This window comes from Cupressus sempervirens, chromosome 11 (assembly GCF_028749045.1).
Source record: "Cupressus sempervirens isolate cs-2001-9-10 chromosome 11, ASM2874904v1, whole genome shotgun sequence".
NCBI lineage: Eukaryota > Viridiplantae > Streptophyta > Pinopsida > Cupressales > Cupressaceae > Cupressus > Cupressus sempervirens.
Genome location: NC_143128.1, coordinates 322,652,027 through 322,669,197, shown reverse-complemented (window position 1 = coordinate 322,669,197; position 17,171 = coordinate 322,652,027). Strand labels below are relative to the sequence as shown.

At 37.3% G+C, this 17,171-nt stretch overlaps 1 protein-coding gene across 2 annotated transcripts in view; it reads right to left on the bottom strand.

Annotated features, from left to right (window-relative positions):
• Window positions 1-13,836, bottom strand: part of LOC149529408 (cytochrome oxidase complex assembly protein) — a 97,221-nt gene extending 83,385 nt beyond the window's left edge. Inside the window, exon 1 of one of the 2 annotated variants that reach the window (XM_089808674.1) lies at window positions 13,300-13,836. In XM_089808674.1, coding sequence (XP_089664800.1) covers window positions 13,300-13,409 — 110 coding nt within the window. In that variant the 5' untranslated portion in view covers window positions 13,410-13,836. The remainder of the gene's footprint in view (window positions 1-13,299) is intronic. The other variant, XM_089808675.1, reaches the window with a different exon arrangement.
• Between the last annotated feature and the right edge of the window lie 3,335 nt (window positions 13,837-17,171).

The following is a 17,171-nucleotide window of genomic DNA, read 5'->3' as shown; positions in this document are numbered from 1 at the left end:
CTCAAAGGAACACATATTTATCTTGACGATGATCTTACCATAACCCAACAAGAGGAAAGGAGAAAAGAATGGGAAAAGGACAAAATAGCAAAGAGACAATGGAAAATGGGCATAGCTGCAAAATGGGAAGGCCCATGTTAATGACAAAATAACAAAAGATAAATAGGAAATAGAGCCCACCCAGGAATTCTTAACTATTGTTAGCTGGAATTATAGAGGATACCCGTTGAGGAGACAACTTGGGTTAGGGCCCATAGCAGGGGACAAAGACATTATTCTGCTCACAGAGACACATGAACATGATGGCTGCGAGGTTCCAGAGTTTGAAGGTTACAGGAAAGTCTCGGTGTGGAATGAAAGGACAAGAAGTGGTAAAGGGCACGAAAGCATTACCATTTTGATTAAAGAAGCATGGAGTAGATTTATCAACACAGAGAAAGAAGATGCAAACAACCAATACATCTGTATAGAAATAACAGAAAATCAGGTTTCTATTCGGGTGGCAGCATGCTACTTTTCCCCTAAAGGATCACATTTCTACAAGAAGAAGCACCTAGACCACGAAGACCCGTTTGCCTCACTCAAAAAGGACATTTCTACATTTAGTGCCTTAGGAGAAATTCTGCTCATAGGTGACTTTAATGCTAGGACGGCAAATAATCAGACTCTCAATCTTGGAAGAGGGTACAAAGAAAATAGTGATCCAGTATGGCTAGAAGAAGAGGGGGCCCAACATTGGGAGAGGTAATCACAAGATGACAAAGGCAAGGTCAATCACTTTGGGGCAGAATTACTAGGGGTTTGCTGCCTTCACAACATGGTCATTTGCAATGGGGTAAGGAAATGGCCTAATTCAGGACATATCACTTGCAAAACCTACAATGGACAAAGTGTAGTGGATTATGTCATTTGCTCTCAAAATTACAAGTCAAAGATATTGAAGTTTGAGATAGGGGAATGCCCACTCGGCCTAAACTCGGACCACAATCCAATTTCTCTCAAGCTGGCCACTCACATAAAAGATCAACAAAATGTCTGACAAGTGCACAAGGAAAGAAAAGATCCTTTGGCTGATAGGATCCTAATGACACGAGAAAATCAGGAAATTTTCAAAACTCTCTCAATAGGATATCTACCAATCAGCAGAAGAACTCAAATACTACCACATAGCATCATGTGGACAAAGATAACCTCGTTCTAATCATCAACAATGCTCTCGAGGAATGTAAAAGATCTAAACCCAAAAGAGGCACTAAGAATACATTTCCAGCTAACCCGTGGTTTGATGATGAATGAAAGAGAACAAAAGGCAAAATGAAGGGATAAAAGGATAATAAAAAAATGAGTATATCAAATTGCTAAGACGGAAGAAGGAACAATATGTGATCTTAAGAAGACTTGAGCTGATTAAGCTCGGGAAAAACAGCCCCAAAAAGTTTTGGAATGAGCTCAGACAAAAAAAAAAGCAGACAGAGAATAACATAACTAGAACACAATGGCTGGAATATGCCAAAACACTCTATGAACGCAAGAAAGAGGAACATGATACCCCAGTAACTATGCACATGGAAGATCTATTCAGCATTAATGATATCATCCAAGGCATAAAGAGGTTAGCAACAAGTAAAGCGACGGACATTGATGGGCTCCAAGCTGAATATTAAAAATGTGGGGCTGATTTGCTTGCACCTCGTATCAACCGCATCTTTAACAACGCCAATGAGGAGGGCTTCCCCCAAAATTGGACTAGTGTAGTGGTCCCGATCTACAAAAGCAGGGACACAAACAACCCCTCTAATTGTGGGACCATCGTGATTAATCCTCTTCTCGACAAGCTATTTGAAAGCATGATAGAACGCAAAATTAGCAAATGGGCCGAAACAGAGGAAAAAAGAGCAAAAGGACAAGCGGGCTTTAGACCAAAACACTCCACTATTGATCACGAGGCGACTCTTAGATACTTAATTGAGAAAATATGGGACCCCACGGGATGAGGCTTTTTGCTGTTTTGTGGACTTCAAAAGGGCCTACACAGTGCCTCGTCACAAACTTTGGAAAAGAATGGAAGAGCTGGGAATACCTATGGTGCTAAGGACAACAGTACACAGATTATATGAGCTGGTTAAGGCCAAAATCAGAACTATGGATGGACTATCAGAATGCTTTGGCAACGACATAGGGGTCAAACAAGGGTACCTGCTATCCCCAACCTTGTTTGGACTCTACATTGGCATGCTGGAAGAATGGTTAGATAGAACCAGTGGCGAGGGGGTTCAGCTAGCTAGTTATGTAATAAAACTACTGTTATATACGGATGACCTCATCATTATTGCCAAGAGAGCCAATGGTTTGAGAGAGCACTTGAAGGCGTTAGAAAGCTTTTGCCAAGAGGTGGTTATGGAAGTCACCACCAGCAAAACCAAAGTTATGATCTTCTCGCTGAAAAGAAACAAAAGACCCCTAGGCACTTTTCTCTTTAAGGGTAACCCTTTAGAGATTGTGAATGAATACAAATACTTGGGAATAGACCTCCAGAACAAACTCAACTGGGAAACGTGCAGATCCAAAGGATTCAAGGAGGTTAGAAGGCCTTGTATTCTTTACAGAATAAGTGTAGGAATGCAAACTCTGCGATTGGAAGACAATGAAAATATTATTTGGGCTGCTTGTCACACCGGTGATCTTGTATGGATGCAAAATTTGGGCCAGCAGCCTGTTGGATCAGAAATGGAGACAAGTAGAAAGAATACAAAAGCACCTTATCATCAACAGCCTTAAAATCAAAACCTCGGTGTCTTGCAAGTTATTATTAGCTGAAGTGGGTGCCTTCCCTTTGGAAGTTGTTGCAATGGTCCGACTGTTATGTTACTTATAGAAAACATAGAGCATGGGAAATCATTGCTGGCCTAAGCTAGTCATTGGAGAAAAGTTAGAAAGGAGAAAAAACACATGGATGAAGCATAACAATAAATGGATGCAAAAGTGGGACATCAACATTCATAGTTGCCCACATGGTACAGAAGACATCAAGAAGTTTGTTCGCGAAAGATATTGTAACATCATGTGGACAAGGCGCATGGGGAGGAAAAAATTTCACTATATTAAGGAATTTAACCCCAACACATGTCACGAGGAAAAGGGATATCTAGGCGCGACCATTAAGTGGAAGGCTAAAATGCTTATAGACCAGCTTAGAACTAGCTCCCATCAACTGAGATGCGAGATGGGTAGATGGAAAGTGCCAAAAGAAGAATGGGAAGATAGGACATGCCTATTCTGTGACACGGGGACAATTGAAACAGAACATCACTTCGTCATGGACTGCCTAGCGTACAATGACATCAGATCCGAATACTCAAAGATGCTAGAAAAGAACAGTATGGGCCACGTCTTCGAGGAAAAGCAGCTAAATAAGACTGCAAACCTAATCATCAAAATACACTGAAGAAGAGAAGAATTAGTCAAAGAAGTATAATTGGATTAGGCTAGTTGTTAGCAGGCACATCCCATAAGCTGCTTTGGCCTCGTGGACGTTATTAAAATCATTCATTCATTCTTATGGTGAGTTTTGCTATTAGTAGTCCAATCTGCACTTGGCAAGATTGCAAATAAAATGAATCTCCTCCTTTATTAAGGCACCTTGGGGTGAAAAGCTATGTCATTTGGTTAAGGCCAACTTGGGCATGAATCTGAATTTTAGTGATTAAATTTAAAATATTTTAGTTTTTTGCATAATTTAATCATAAAAAAGGTGACCATTGTTGGATTGAGCATGTTTTTCATTGCAAAAATTGGTGGAAGTCTGATGTTCTTTTGTTTGTGAGTGGGAGGAAGAGAGGTGAATCCGACCTGGTCTCAATCCCATTGGAATGGGGGAAGGTCAGAATCCAATGATCTCTCAATCCCATATAACTTGGCTTTTAGATAATTTTTTTTTTTTTTTTCTACCTTAAAAAAACAATGATCCTCTTCCCTTTTGGTGATTTCCAACCTCATGCTTAGACTTTCATCATTGCAAGTCTAAATCAGACTTGATCGTGAGAGGAAATGAAATTTATATTGTCTTGGAGAACTTGTTTTAATCACCAAAATTGAAGCCCAAGCGATCTGAATTTTTCCTAAGATAAGGGGCGAGTTACTTGGAGGGTCGGAATTCAGCCTTGTCTCAATCCCACTGAAATGAGGGAAGGTCGGAATCCCACCTTCTCTCAATCCCATATTATTTACTTGCAGCAACCACATCCACTTTTCTTCAATGTTTGTTTTTCATGCCCAAATTTGCTTGCTTGGGAGGTCTATGTTTGCTTGAAATTCGGATCATGACCAATTCTTTTGTCTGATTTTTCATATTTTAATGAAAGTTTTGTCTTTTTGATGCTTCAAATCTGATCATGTTCATGGAGGACTGAATTTTATTCTTGTTTTCACTCATTTTAAGCACCCCTTTTACCCATGAAATGATATGTTTGCCTCGATGTGAGAGCATAAAACTTAGGTTAGCATTTATATTTGGGAACAAGACAAGGTTGGAATCTGATCTGCTCTTGATCCCACTAGAATGAGAGAAGGTCAGAATCTAACCTGGTCCCATTCCCTTGTGTTTATACTTCGGAAAAATTTGATTTGCACCTTTAGTCCTCTCATTTCCAAACCACAAAATCATTCAAAAAGTGTGCAAGTAGAGGGGCAGAATCTTGGGATGGAAGTCTCAGCTGGAATGAGAGAGGTTCGGAAACCGATTCACTCTCAATCCAACTAGAGTGAGGGGCTGTCGACATCCGACCTTCTCTCAATCCCTTGATTCAATTCAGCACTCTTACAGTGAAAATAAAACATATATATATAGTATAACACTTAAGTAGAAGTTACAATATTTAAGTTATATCTTATACTAGTATAGATATATTTAAAAAATCTATCTAAAGAAATGTCGATAGATATCCATTACAAAAAGATTAAAAATGAATTTACTACATCTAATAATATTTATATTTCCGTGTATTTCCACTTATTTATCTTTATAATTTTAGCAAATATTTTATGTAGTTTTTATTAAACTACTTTTAAATTTATACTTTGTTAATAATAAATATTATGAAAAAAAAACTACTACTTAAGAATGGCGCTCCAAAGTTGTTTGAAATCTCCAACAAGGATTTCTAAAAATGTGCAGGTGCACTCGATGTCTTTCCATCGCTCTATTGGGTCGACTATGTAGGTTGCTCAGAGAAAGCTTGCTTACAAACGTTCAGAGGAATGGGAGCCTCTGCGTTCGCAGATGCAAACGCCTACTTTCAGTTTCCATCAGAGGAACCCTCTAGTTTTTGTAGGGATGACTATGCGGTACATGTTGGAGGTCATGGTTGGGGTTTGTGAAAGGCAGTAAGAGTTGTGGGACGGATGCAGGTCGTCAAGTCATTGCCCCATTCCAAAATGGAAGGATCGGTGCCCCCTATGCAACAATCGGATTCCCACGAGAGTAAGGGGAGAAGTGGGTTTAGGGCATGACACACGAGCCAACCAAGACAGACAGAGAAGTGGGGTTCCGATGATGGGGGAAAGGATGGTTAGCCCGTGAGTAAGTTTGATGCTATGCATCCTCAGACGGGGTTGAACAATGGAGTTCGTGGGTTTTTGTCTGACAGTGAAAACCAACAGAGGGATGGTCTAGGACAGGTCCTTCACCCTTCAAAGATGTTGAGTTTAGATGTGAATGTGGAAGCAAAGAATGAGATTGCTCACAATCTCTCAATTTTTTCTGAATTAGGAGTTATTGCACTTTTTTAGGGTTCTAGCCAAGCCTGAAAGAGCTTCACCTCTAGATTTCAGAGCATTGAGAGCCTATGTTGGACGGGTATGTTCAAATTTATCCTGCAACAAAAGGGTTCTTTATTATTGATTTTGAAAATGCTTAGGACAAAAAGAGAATAAAGTGTGAACATTTTTGGAGTTGGGAGGACAAGTTTTCTTTGATGCTGACGACCTAGGATCCTAATTTTTGTCCTTCTACAGAGGAATTTGATAGAATTCCTCTTTGGGTTCATCTTCTGAATCTGCCCCTTCATCTCTAGTTTGATTCGTTGTTGGAGACTATTGGTGATTCTTTAGGTGTTTTCTAATGGTAGATGACAACTCCTCCAATCTTCTTCATTCTGCTTATGCTCACATTCTAGTTGAAATGGATATTTCTGATAGTTTTTCGGCTGAAATTTCTATCGATTTGTCTCAAGGTTGTTAAGTTCAATCCACTAACTATGAAGGGATTTCCTTCAAATGTAGAAGATGTTTCCATACAGGGCATGTAGTTGTAGATTGTAAAAATGTACGAGCATCTAAGATTGCAACATTGTGGAAAGATGTATCAAATCGGCATTATATGGTTGAGAAAAAAGTTGAAAAACAAAAGAGTTTCTCTCAAGTTGTGTCTGAAGACTGTTCACATGCCCCTAAAGTGGCTTCCCCTCGACAAGATCTCACTTGTAGGAAGGCAAATGAAAGTGTATTGGAAGTCCCAGGTGTGCCTCATCAAGATGAGGTATCAACACCTAATGGAAGAGAGAGGGAAAGAGTGAATGGACATCATGCATAGGAGCATTTGGTAGCAAATATTAGTGATGCCGCAAATAATTATTCAGCGAAGATGGATGGTAGGAGTGAATCTGTGGTTAACTCAGTCCAGTGGCAGGTAGAGGCTGCTACAGTTGAAGATGGATGGCATGTGGTCAAGAGAAAAAAGGTGAGGGTTCCAAAGAAATTAGATATGGTGCTCAAATCCCATATAAAAGAGGGGCCAAGATGTTTACAATTTCATGTTTAGGGAGGTTTTTTGGTTTTCAGGTTTTTTGTTGCTTCAAATCTTTGGAAGGGTTGGTGAAACCCTTGTTTCCACTCTTGCTTCGAGGCAAGCTCCTCCCGATTTCAATTAATAAAATCTTCTTTTACCGACCAAAAAAAATAATAATAAATATTATGACTTTGACGTGTAAATGGAAATATAATGATTTTGACATGTAAAGGGTTGTCAAATTTTACCTAAAAAGATAAATGTTAACGTAATCACGATCACACCATCCCACTCCACCCTTTGTGCCATTATAGAATGTGTATCGGCATTAATAAATACTATTATGATATTTGAAAGCGGTTTCGGGTTCATATGAGTTATAATAAAGATTCCAGATTTTGGGAGTTTCTAAAAAAACCCCAGACTTAGCCAAATTTTAGAATTTAGCACACCTCCATCGATGTTATCTCCCCCAACTTTCCTTGACCTTCTAGGATGAAATTGAAACTAGAACAAGGATTTTCCGAGGATTCTAATTCAATTTGTCATAAATCTTTGTACTCTAGTCCCACATCCTTGACCAATTTAGCCCAGATCTCACACATATCCCCGATTGACTTGGCTACATAGCAAGCCAAAGTTGTTCAAACTCATCTCACAAACTTGGAGACTTCAAAATTACACAACCACTACTCCTACTGCCAAAGCAAAAAGAGGGGGTCCCCATGTACAATGGAGTGATAGTGTGAAAACTTCACTACCTGAAAACTATTGGAATAAGCCCAAAAAGATATGACAAACAGCAATAAGGAAAACATAACACAGATACAAAAATACACCAGAATATATCTTGGGAAAACCCTTTCGAGAATGACGGGAAAAATCCAGCCACACACAACAAAGGATCATTTTATTGATAATGAAATTCAAGTGTACAAAGTCTTTTGCTTGACACAATATTCATAACATAATGAGAGACACTTCACATTCCAGCCAAAGATCTCTTGAGTTTCCCAAAATATGACTCTTTATTATCAAATGCAACTCTTCGTATTTCCATGGCTCAACACATGTTGTATGACACATGTCTTAATATTTAATGTTACAATTTATCATAAGTGTCATTTTCAGCTGAAGGTGATTAAATACAATATTAACTCCTAGAGATAAAAATCTTTATTGCAGCTACAAATTTATATAAATATTGTCAGGATGTTTGAGAGTGGTTTCAGGCTCATATGAGTTATAATAAAGCTTCCAGATTTTGGGAGTTTCTAAAAAAATCCCCAGACTTAGCCAAACTTTAGGATACAGCACACCTCCATCAGTGTTATCTCCCACAACTTTCCTTGATCTTCTAGGATGAAATTGAAACTAGAACAAGGATTTTCCAAGGATTCTAATTCAATTTGTCACAAACCTCTGGACTCTAGTCCCAATTCCTTGACCGATTTAACCCAAACGTCACGCATATCCCCGATTGACTTGGCTACCCAACAAAAGTTGTTCAAACCAAAGAACCAGAACTAAGAATTGGCTCAAAATCGGGAAGGCCAACTCGACTCATGAATCAGATCGAACTATGCTACAAATCGGCTATGAATCAGCAAAGTGAAAAAAACCCTTGAAATTTAGAGATTTTAGCAATTTAAAAACTTATTTCATGCACCCTTTATTGAATATTAATTAAAAACACAATAACATCATCAAATAGAAGCTAACATACATAAACAAAGAACATAGTTACATAAATGATAAATTCAACACAAGTAAAATGTAAATTGTAATTTGTAGCTGAAGTAAATAGAAAACATAGGATCATATGACACAAATATATAGAATTATGAATGTTGTCAAATCATAAATGTATGTAAGATAAAGATCCATAAAACTAATGAGATCAAATCATAAATGTACGTAAGATGAAGATGTTACAAGATTCAAGAAGAGTTGGCAGATTAACGGATTTCTGGATGATTGATTGATAAATAGAGGAACAAATGTGTTCCTTATAAAGAATTACAAGGACGTTGTTTCTAAAAGAAACAACGTAGATTGACGACGGAATTAGAAACAAAACTAGAGACAGGATAGGAAACATTCCTATCTAGACTAAAGAAAAAAGAGACGGGATAAGAAACATTCCTATCTAGACTGAAAGACGGACTATAGACAAGTAGTTGACTATTATAGAAAGTATAAGATATTATCTTAATACCCTCCCTTAATGGTCAACGTACGGATGTTGGAACATTTTGTGATAATTGAGACCCTCCCTGGATCTACAGAATGCTGAAACCAAGAAGCTTTGCCAGAAGAGTGCTATGACTCAAAATAAGTTGCATTTACAAAACTTCGTTTTTGTGGAAAAACGGTAAAACCCAGAATCTCACACAACCTTGCGTATTACAGACAACTTGAAATGATTTTTGAGGAGAAAATCAACAAACCCAGAATCTCACGCAACCTTGCGTATTACAGACAACTTGAAATGATTTTTGAGGAGAAAATCAACAAACCCAAAATCTCACACAACCTTGCGTATTACAGACAACTTGAAATGATTTTTGAGAACAAAATCAACAAACCCAGAATCTCACGCAACCTTGCGTATTACAGACAACTTGAAATGATTTTTGAGGACAAAATCAACAAACCCAGAATCTCACGCAACCTTGCGTATTACAAACAACTTGAAATGATTTTTGAGAAGAAAATCAACAAACCTAGAATCTCACACAACCTTGCGTATTACAAACAACTTGAAATGATTTTTGAGGAGAAAATCAACAAACCCATAAAAACAGAAACAGATTCAGAAGGCGAAAAATGCAGCTTTGCCTTGATCAGGACTCGAAGAAGTCGGACGCTGCGTAACACCCAGAACAAGTTGATCGGTGTTTCGATATTCGAAGATTGCGATGATGCGCTGCTTCCAGGTTCCATAATTGCGACCATTGAATTTGGAATTATGTTCGAGCAAAATATTTGTCAGAGATGCCATGGCACGTTTTTCAATGAAAAATTGTGAAAATCTGTGAAGGCATGTTCTTTGAGGCAAAAATACGAAAGACCCAGAAGAATCAGAGAATGACCCAAAAGAGAGCTCGAAAAATCCAAAAGGAATCTGCTGTCGTTTTTTAGATCCGCTGGCTCGAAAATCGAGGCAAAAAAATCGAGGCACCCAGAAAAAACGGACGACAACCCAGTTGAGCTCTCGTAAAACCCACCAAGAATCTACAAACAAAATACTTTTTCGACCCCAAAAATTAGGGTTTCGAGCAAAACCCTAATCGGCGGATTTGAAGGTCGGATTTGCAGAAAAATGTCGATTTTCTGTGAAAAATCAGACTTTTCTTTTCAGAATAGGGACTGATGGACTGATAGAGCAGTAGAGATGAGGATTTCGAACCAAAAAATGGTGTTACAGACACGTTTTTTGTTGCAGATTCAGGAAAAAAAACTGCAAAACACGGCTCGCGATTTCCAGTCAAAAACGAGCAAAACATAAAAGATGCGAGCAAGTTGAAGTTGCGTTTTTGCAGATTCGAGCTTGAATAATTTAGAGAATGAATAATTTCGAAAATAAGGTTCAGATAATTTCAATAAGAAATTATTATTTTCAAAAAAAATTCAACCTTGCTCTGATACCATGTTACAAGATTCAAGATGAGTTGGCAGATTAACGGATTTCCGGATGATTGATTGATAAATAAAGGAACAAATGTGTTCCTTATAAAGAATTACAAGGACGTTGTTTCTTTTTAGAAACAACGTAGACTGAAGACAGAATTAGAAACAAAACTAGAGACAGGATAGGAAACATTCCTATCTGGACTGAAGAAAAAAGAGATGGGATAGGAAACATTCCTATCTAGACTGAAAGACGGACTATAGACAAATAGTTGACTATTATAGAAAGTATAAGATATTATCTTAATAGAAGATCCATGAAACCTATGTCTATTTGTAAACAAAATGAAAAAACAAGTCTATCTGCACTATCTCCAGCTCAAGTCTATCTCGTCACTTTTCCTCGCTTTTTGTCATAAATGTATGTAAGATGAAGATCCATGAAACGCATGTCTATTTGTAAACAAAATGAAAAAACAAGTCTATCTGCACTATTTCCAACTCAAGTCTATCTCTTCACTTTTCCTCGCTTTTTGTCATACTCAACAAATAGAAGGCCTTTTAGGATTATAAGAAAGAGAAATGTTTTAAAAAATCATTAAAAATAGTTGTATTTTTTTATGTTTTTAAATTACCTAATTGGGCTGCCTGATTTTTCAAGCCAATTCATGGTGATTCATGGCAATTCATGGGAAAAAATAGGCGATCCAATTCACCGGCTCAGGAAAAATCACCCAGGCTAAATCGAATCACTGATTTGCATGACAATTTTTGGTTCTCTAGTTCAAACTCATATCTGAGACTTGGAGACTTCAAAATTACTATGACCAATCCTCCTACTGCCAAAGCAAAAAGAGGGGGTCCCCCATTTGCAATGGAGTGACGGTGTGAAAACTTCACTACAAAATGTAACTGAAAACAAGGTCGAGATAGTTTCCAAATTCAAAAGTGGTGATAGAAAGGTATAATGACGCTTAAAAATTGTTTCAGCTATAAAGGTTTTGTTCTTTATGAAATTAGCACATAAAAGTAGCATTAAATTGGTTTCAGTTCATCTCAATCACAATGATTGCACTCCCACTATAAAAAACCTACAAACTGAAAGGATTGCCAGAGGTATTGTCATGAAGAATCAATTAATGTTGTAACAAGGGTTTCTATTTATAAAACTCAAACATAATTTGCCCCAATAACTTTTGGAGCCACTTTCTGTTGTTATCTAGGTGCACTCAAATGTTTTGACTCTGTCCACACTCTACAAAAATCTCTTCCTGTTGGACCTTGTCGCTCATCTCATTTGCAGTAGCAAAAATTGAAAACCTTTAATTGATAAGCCTCATCAAACATAAGTACAGCCCCTTGGTAGAACAAGTTCTTAGAACTGTGATGAAATGTGTCAATCAAGTTAAAAGGTTGCATGCCACTTATTTATGTGCTTATAACAGTATTTCTTACTGGTATATTCAATTGGACATGTTGCTAGATCCAAGTCAGCAAGATCACAAACTCTTGTATTTGGTTTCAACATTGTTTAATAAGCAAGCACATATTCAATGCACTTGCAGTACCTCCATGGAAATGCACCGAATAAGATGTTTAGGTGGAATCAGTGTAACACGTGGACTCACACCCCCTCCCAAAACTTGAAGTACCCATCCTCGAGACGTCCCCACACCAGGTACTTGCATACCCAAGTACCCCCACCTCCGCCATTCCACAATCATGTTGCCGCTGGGATGGGTACTTGAATTTCTATTTGAATTTTGATTTTTGAAAATTACTATGTTGAATGTTCAATGGTTCTAGTTCATGTTGCAATTTTGCTATGTTCAAGTATTTTAATTTCGTATGTTCTACTAAGGTCAGTTCATAACAAGCATTTCAAGTTTTATATGTATACTATACAACACCCCTTCCTTTCCCATCCTCCCCTTGCCGTTGTCCCCCATCGTCCCAAAAATGAGGCCCATTTTCTCCCCATCCTAGCGTCCCGACGTACCCGAGTACCAAGGTTACATTGGGTGGAAGCTTCTTTTGATGCATCAGCATTAAATTTATACAAAAGATCATGTGTTGACATAAGTTCCATCGACATTTAATGTAATTATAGGACAAATTTAAAAGCAAGACAAGGTAACCAACATGCACACATCTTCTCTACATTGGCAATCAAAAGATGCAATTAAACCCAAATAAAATCTGTATACCAAAGTAATGTGCCCGTGCAAAGTTTATATATAGAAAGAAGTAATTTCATCTATGTTCATAATGCAGAGGGACATCGTGCAGACCATGTAGTGGTAAAGTAGCACTTGCCATGATGATGGCATGCATTTAAACCCTCTTAAGTTTGCTCCCCTGTAGAAATGGGATGCAATAACCGAACAGACCACCTTAAAATGAGGGTGGGTGCAGCTGTAGAGTAAAGTTTTACCGAGACGGCTTCGTATGTTTGGCCATATCACTTCCCTCTGCTTAAAAATCAAAGAATTTTACAGCAAAAACAAAAAGTAAGATAAATTATTTTAAGGAGTTTTAGCTTATCGTATTAAATGAAAAATCAGTAGGTTCGTGTAATTCTCAAGGGATGTCCAAATCTACCGTCATTCAGCAACTCAGTAGGTGTCCGTATGCATGGGGAATAATTTTACACTATATTAGGTAACAAAGTAGTATATTAATCCTGCTAAGCAAAATTTTATACGCAAGGTTACATTAAAACTGGAGTAAGATATATGTTTTGGGATCGAAAACGTTCTTTTGTCCGTGCTCTTCCCATTTACCCTAATTCCAATAGTTGAGAATCACATCGTCTTTGTACTTCCTAATCTATCACATAGTAGTATCGTCATCGAATGAAATCGTGGAGAAATAAGACTTACCCGCCAGAAGTTGCAGAGAAAGAAAGAAAATGTTGAGGAGAAAGGCAATGCTGAGGCTGAGGTCTCCATGATCTTGAGATGATCGTAGAGAAGCTTCTCCTCCAAGCCATCGCCTGCCAGCGCTCAAAACTTCGCGGAAAAACTTTTCGGAAACCCAATTTTGAACACCTCGGCTGATTTAAATTTAGTATGTCTTAGAGATGACCAGGACAACTAGAGATGAATTCTGAATGAACGAAAGAAATATTCTAGTAACGTGGATGAGGTCAAAGCTGTAAGTAAGTAAATATTTTTGGCAGAATGGTTGAGAACTTAAACAGATTGTAATTTCTTGATGGAATGATAATCAAGTTTGTAGTTCTTTCTAATTGTTTTCCATCAAACAAATAGTTTACATCATCATCTTCTAAAAAAAATTCTATATTCAAATTTCATGTCATAAGTTAGGTACTCCATGATAAAATGATATTCCATTTCAACCACCTCCATGTTATAGAATAGGCATGCTTGGTTACCCACTTTTCTTTTTGAATGTATGATATGAAGATGGTGAGACCTACTTTTATATTCAACTTCATAGAAGCGTGTGAAAATCTTAAAGCAAGATTGACATGGAAAATGTTTTGTTGCTTACGAAAATTCAATCATTGAAAATTTAACTTTGGACCCTTTCCAACTAGACATTAGCACTTAGTCATCGTCTAAGGGGACTATGGTGTATACCACCATAGTTCATTGGGACTACGATGTTAGGAACCTTGGTCTAATCCTAGAGGGTTGGATTAGAGGTTGGAGGAGTCTAAATAATAAGATATTTGACATGGAAAATGTTTTGTTGCTTACGAAAATTCAATCATTGAAAATTTAACTTTGGACCCTTTTCAGCTAGACATTAGCACTTAGTCATCGTCTAAGGGGACTATGGTGTATACCATCAGAGTTCATTGGGACTACAATGTTAGGAACCTTGGTCTAATCCTAGAGGGTTGGATTAGAGGTTGGAGGAGTCTAAATAATACTATACACACAATATTAGGCTTTGGGATGAGCGAGACTAGTTAAATAAACGGCAAATAATATAAGCATTTAAGTGAAAGCTAGGAGAGAATATAAATCTATAAGTATATATTATGTGAAACTAAATTTTGCACCCACTTTAGTGTGAGTATGACCTCATTATAAGACTCTTGATAAAGTATAAGATAGCATCAAAAAAACTTTCACCAAGATATAAGAAGGACAAGAAAATGCCAAGCCCCCTGGGGACTCAAGATCTCATCTATCTCAAGTGTCAAGATAAAAGGAATAATATGATCAAGATAGGTTACCCACGTATGGAGCATATGAGAGGGAAGAAGAGAACAACATGTGGCTTCTTGGGCCAATAAGATGTGACTTACTATGAGAGATTGAGAGATATCATGACTTCCTAACCTAGTAAGGTGATTGTTACTCTCTCTCTCTCTCTCTCTCTCTCTCTCTCTCTCTCTCTCTCTCTCTCTCACACACACACACACACACACACACACATGATCTAAACCAAACTAGCACAATTTATGTATGCTTATTGACTCTAGAGATTGCAAAGGAAAACCTCAGTTTGTCAAATAACCTCAAACAAGGTGGCTAAAAAAATGGATGTTGTAGCATGCACCAAGCATAATGGAAGAATAACACAAGTTTTGGAGGGTCGACATGGAAGAGATCTCAATGCTTTGCTTTTACATTTATCCTCAACTAGATGATACAACAGCATATGTACAACAAAATTACTTTTACAGAAGAAAAAAATATAAACAACATATAGAGGAAATATAATGCAATTAACGAAATATCACAATAGGTTTGATCCCTTCATTTCCTTGCACCAATAGAGAAATAACAATCATCCAAATAGAGCTTAACAAAACACATAGACATGCCAAGCATCGCATCACGGGGATCACTTAACAAAGAAGGAGAAATGTAAAAGATATTCACTATAAAATTGAGCTATTATAGCAAATCATGTACTTCTCAGTCTTGCTCAACATCATTTTGAGAAGCTTGGAAAGTTACTAGAGGAGCAACAACAAGTTTGGTGGATGGAGTCATCGCAAGAGCCAAATAAGGACTATACTCTAATGTGAATCTATACGCAAGTCACTTGGAGATGGGTTAATATTTTTTCAAACATTGAAAATAACATGTGACTAATCTAATATACTTGCTCTTCTTTCTTCTCTATTCACGATATCTAAAGACAATGAAGGGGTTCAGATGTTCTAATCAGTACACTATATGTTATTTTTTGTGATTGTTAGTAATTGATTTTTTGTTGGTTTCCTAATGCTTTCTTTTTTAGGCAATTATTTGATGCAAAAGCATCCTGGGTTGCCTTTTATTCTGCACTTTTGTTCATTATAATAGTTCAAACCGAGTTCTTTTTAGACCTTGTCAAGCTCTTTAGTGTGAACCTAGTTGTTCCTTTGGTGATTGAGTTCCATCAGAGTGAACCAAGTTGTTCTTGTGCTAACCAAGTGATCCTTCATGCACTGAGTGAACCTGTTGTTATTGATGCTCAGGTCCTTCTTTGACCAAGTTTGTCTGTGTTCAGTTCTCAGTTGGAGCTAACTCTTGTATTTAATTTAGTTTGTGAATTTATTGATAGGATCTTGTCTGCGGATGAGCGTTGGCCATTTTAAGGTTGACCTTTCTTTGATGTAATGTTCTAGAATCTTTTGTAAGTCGTTTTGGCAAGTATAAGTAGAGGTATTTGGTTTAGCTTTAGGTAGAGCTTAGAGGACTAGGAGTGAGAGCAGATGTTGCGAGTTTGAAGTTGAAGATAGAATTTAGGGTTATATTTTGTATACGGTCGTAACCTAGAATGCCTCACAGCTAGGCATGTATGTTGAACATTTGATGAATCAATAAAAGTATTCGTTCTCTCTCTCCTTGGTGTTGTTTTCTGTGTTTTGCTTCCATTGTTTTTACTTAGTGAGGTGGTTGGACAGTTAGGTGTTCCTTTGGCCCTAGTTGTTCATCCCTCCTTGCACCACTATTTGATTTTGATGTAAATGGTTTTAGCATCCTTTCAAGACCTTTTTAAACATCTAGTAAAAAACTAATAATTAATCTCAACAATTATGGATGTATCATCAGAATCAATTCAATGTTGTTAGCAACATCATCATCTAAATTAATCATAATATGAGATCTTGTGTAGGGTGAAAATGAAGAAGAATCATTATACTTAATCACTTTCAACCTTTGCCAAGGTAGATCATGATGAAGCTCATTTATTGGCTCAAGTAAGAGTGTAGTAAAGGGAATTGAGGAAAAACTTGAAAGATTAGGAAAAGAAACACTTTAGGAAGTAGGATTACGACCTTTAACATGAACTTTTTTTTGGCATTCTCTCACACTATGATTTCTCTTGTTGCAACTCAAAACTTGCACAAGAGAAGGTTTGGGATTACTCAACATGGACTTGTTTTCTTTATTTTATCTAGGAAAGGATGAAGGACTACAAGAAATAACATTGGGCTAAAAGAAGGAAGACATTGGATGCTTTTTCCTATAATTTTAAGGAGGATAAACAATAACATAAATGGAGGACTAGTAGTAGTAGGAATAAGTCTACATCCAGGATGCAAAAGTAGGAAAACTATATCTATATCTATATATTCAAAAGAAGGGGGCAAACGACCTCAACTGGATAAGTTATAGATCTTATTGCCTTTGAACTTTTGGTAAGACAAGAAAAGCATACCTTCATGAGATATCAAAGATTGTGCTGCACTAGGGTAATCAAGTGTAAAGTTTCCATGATTAGCCAAGGCTGAAAAAGCCCATGACAAGTTGTTATAACCTCCCCATTGCTAGTGAACTTA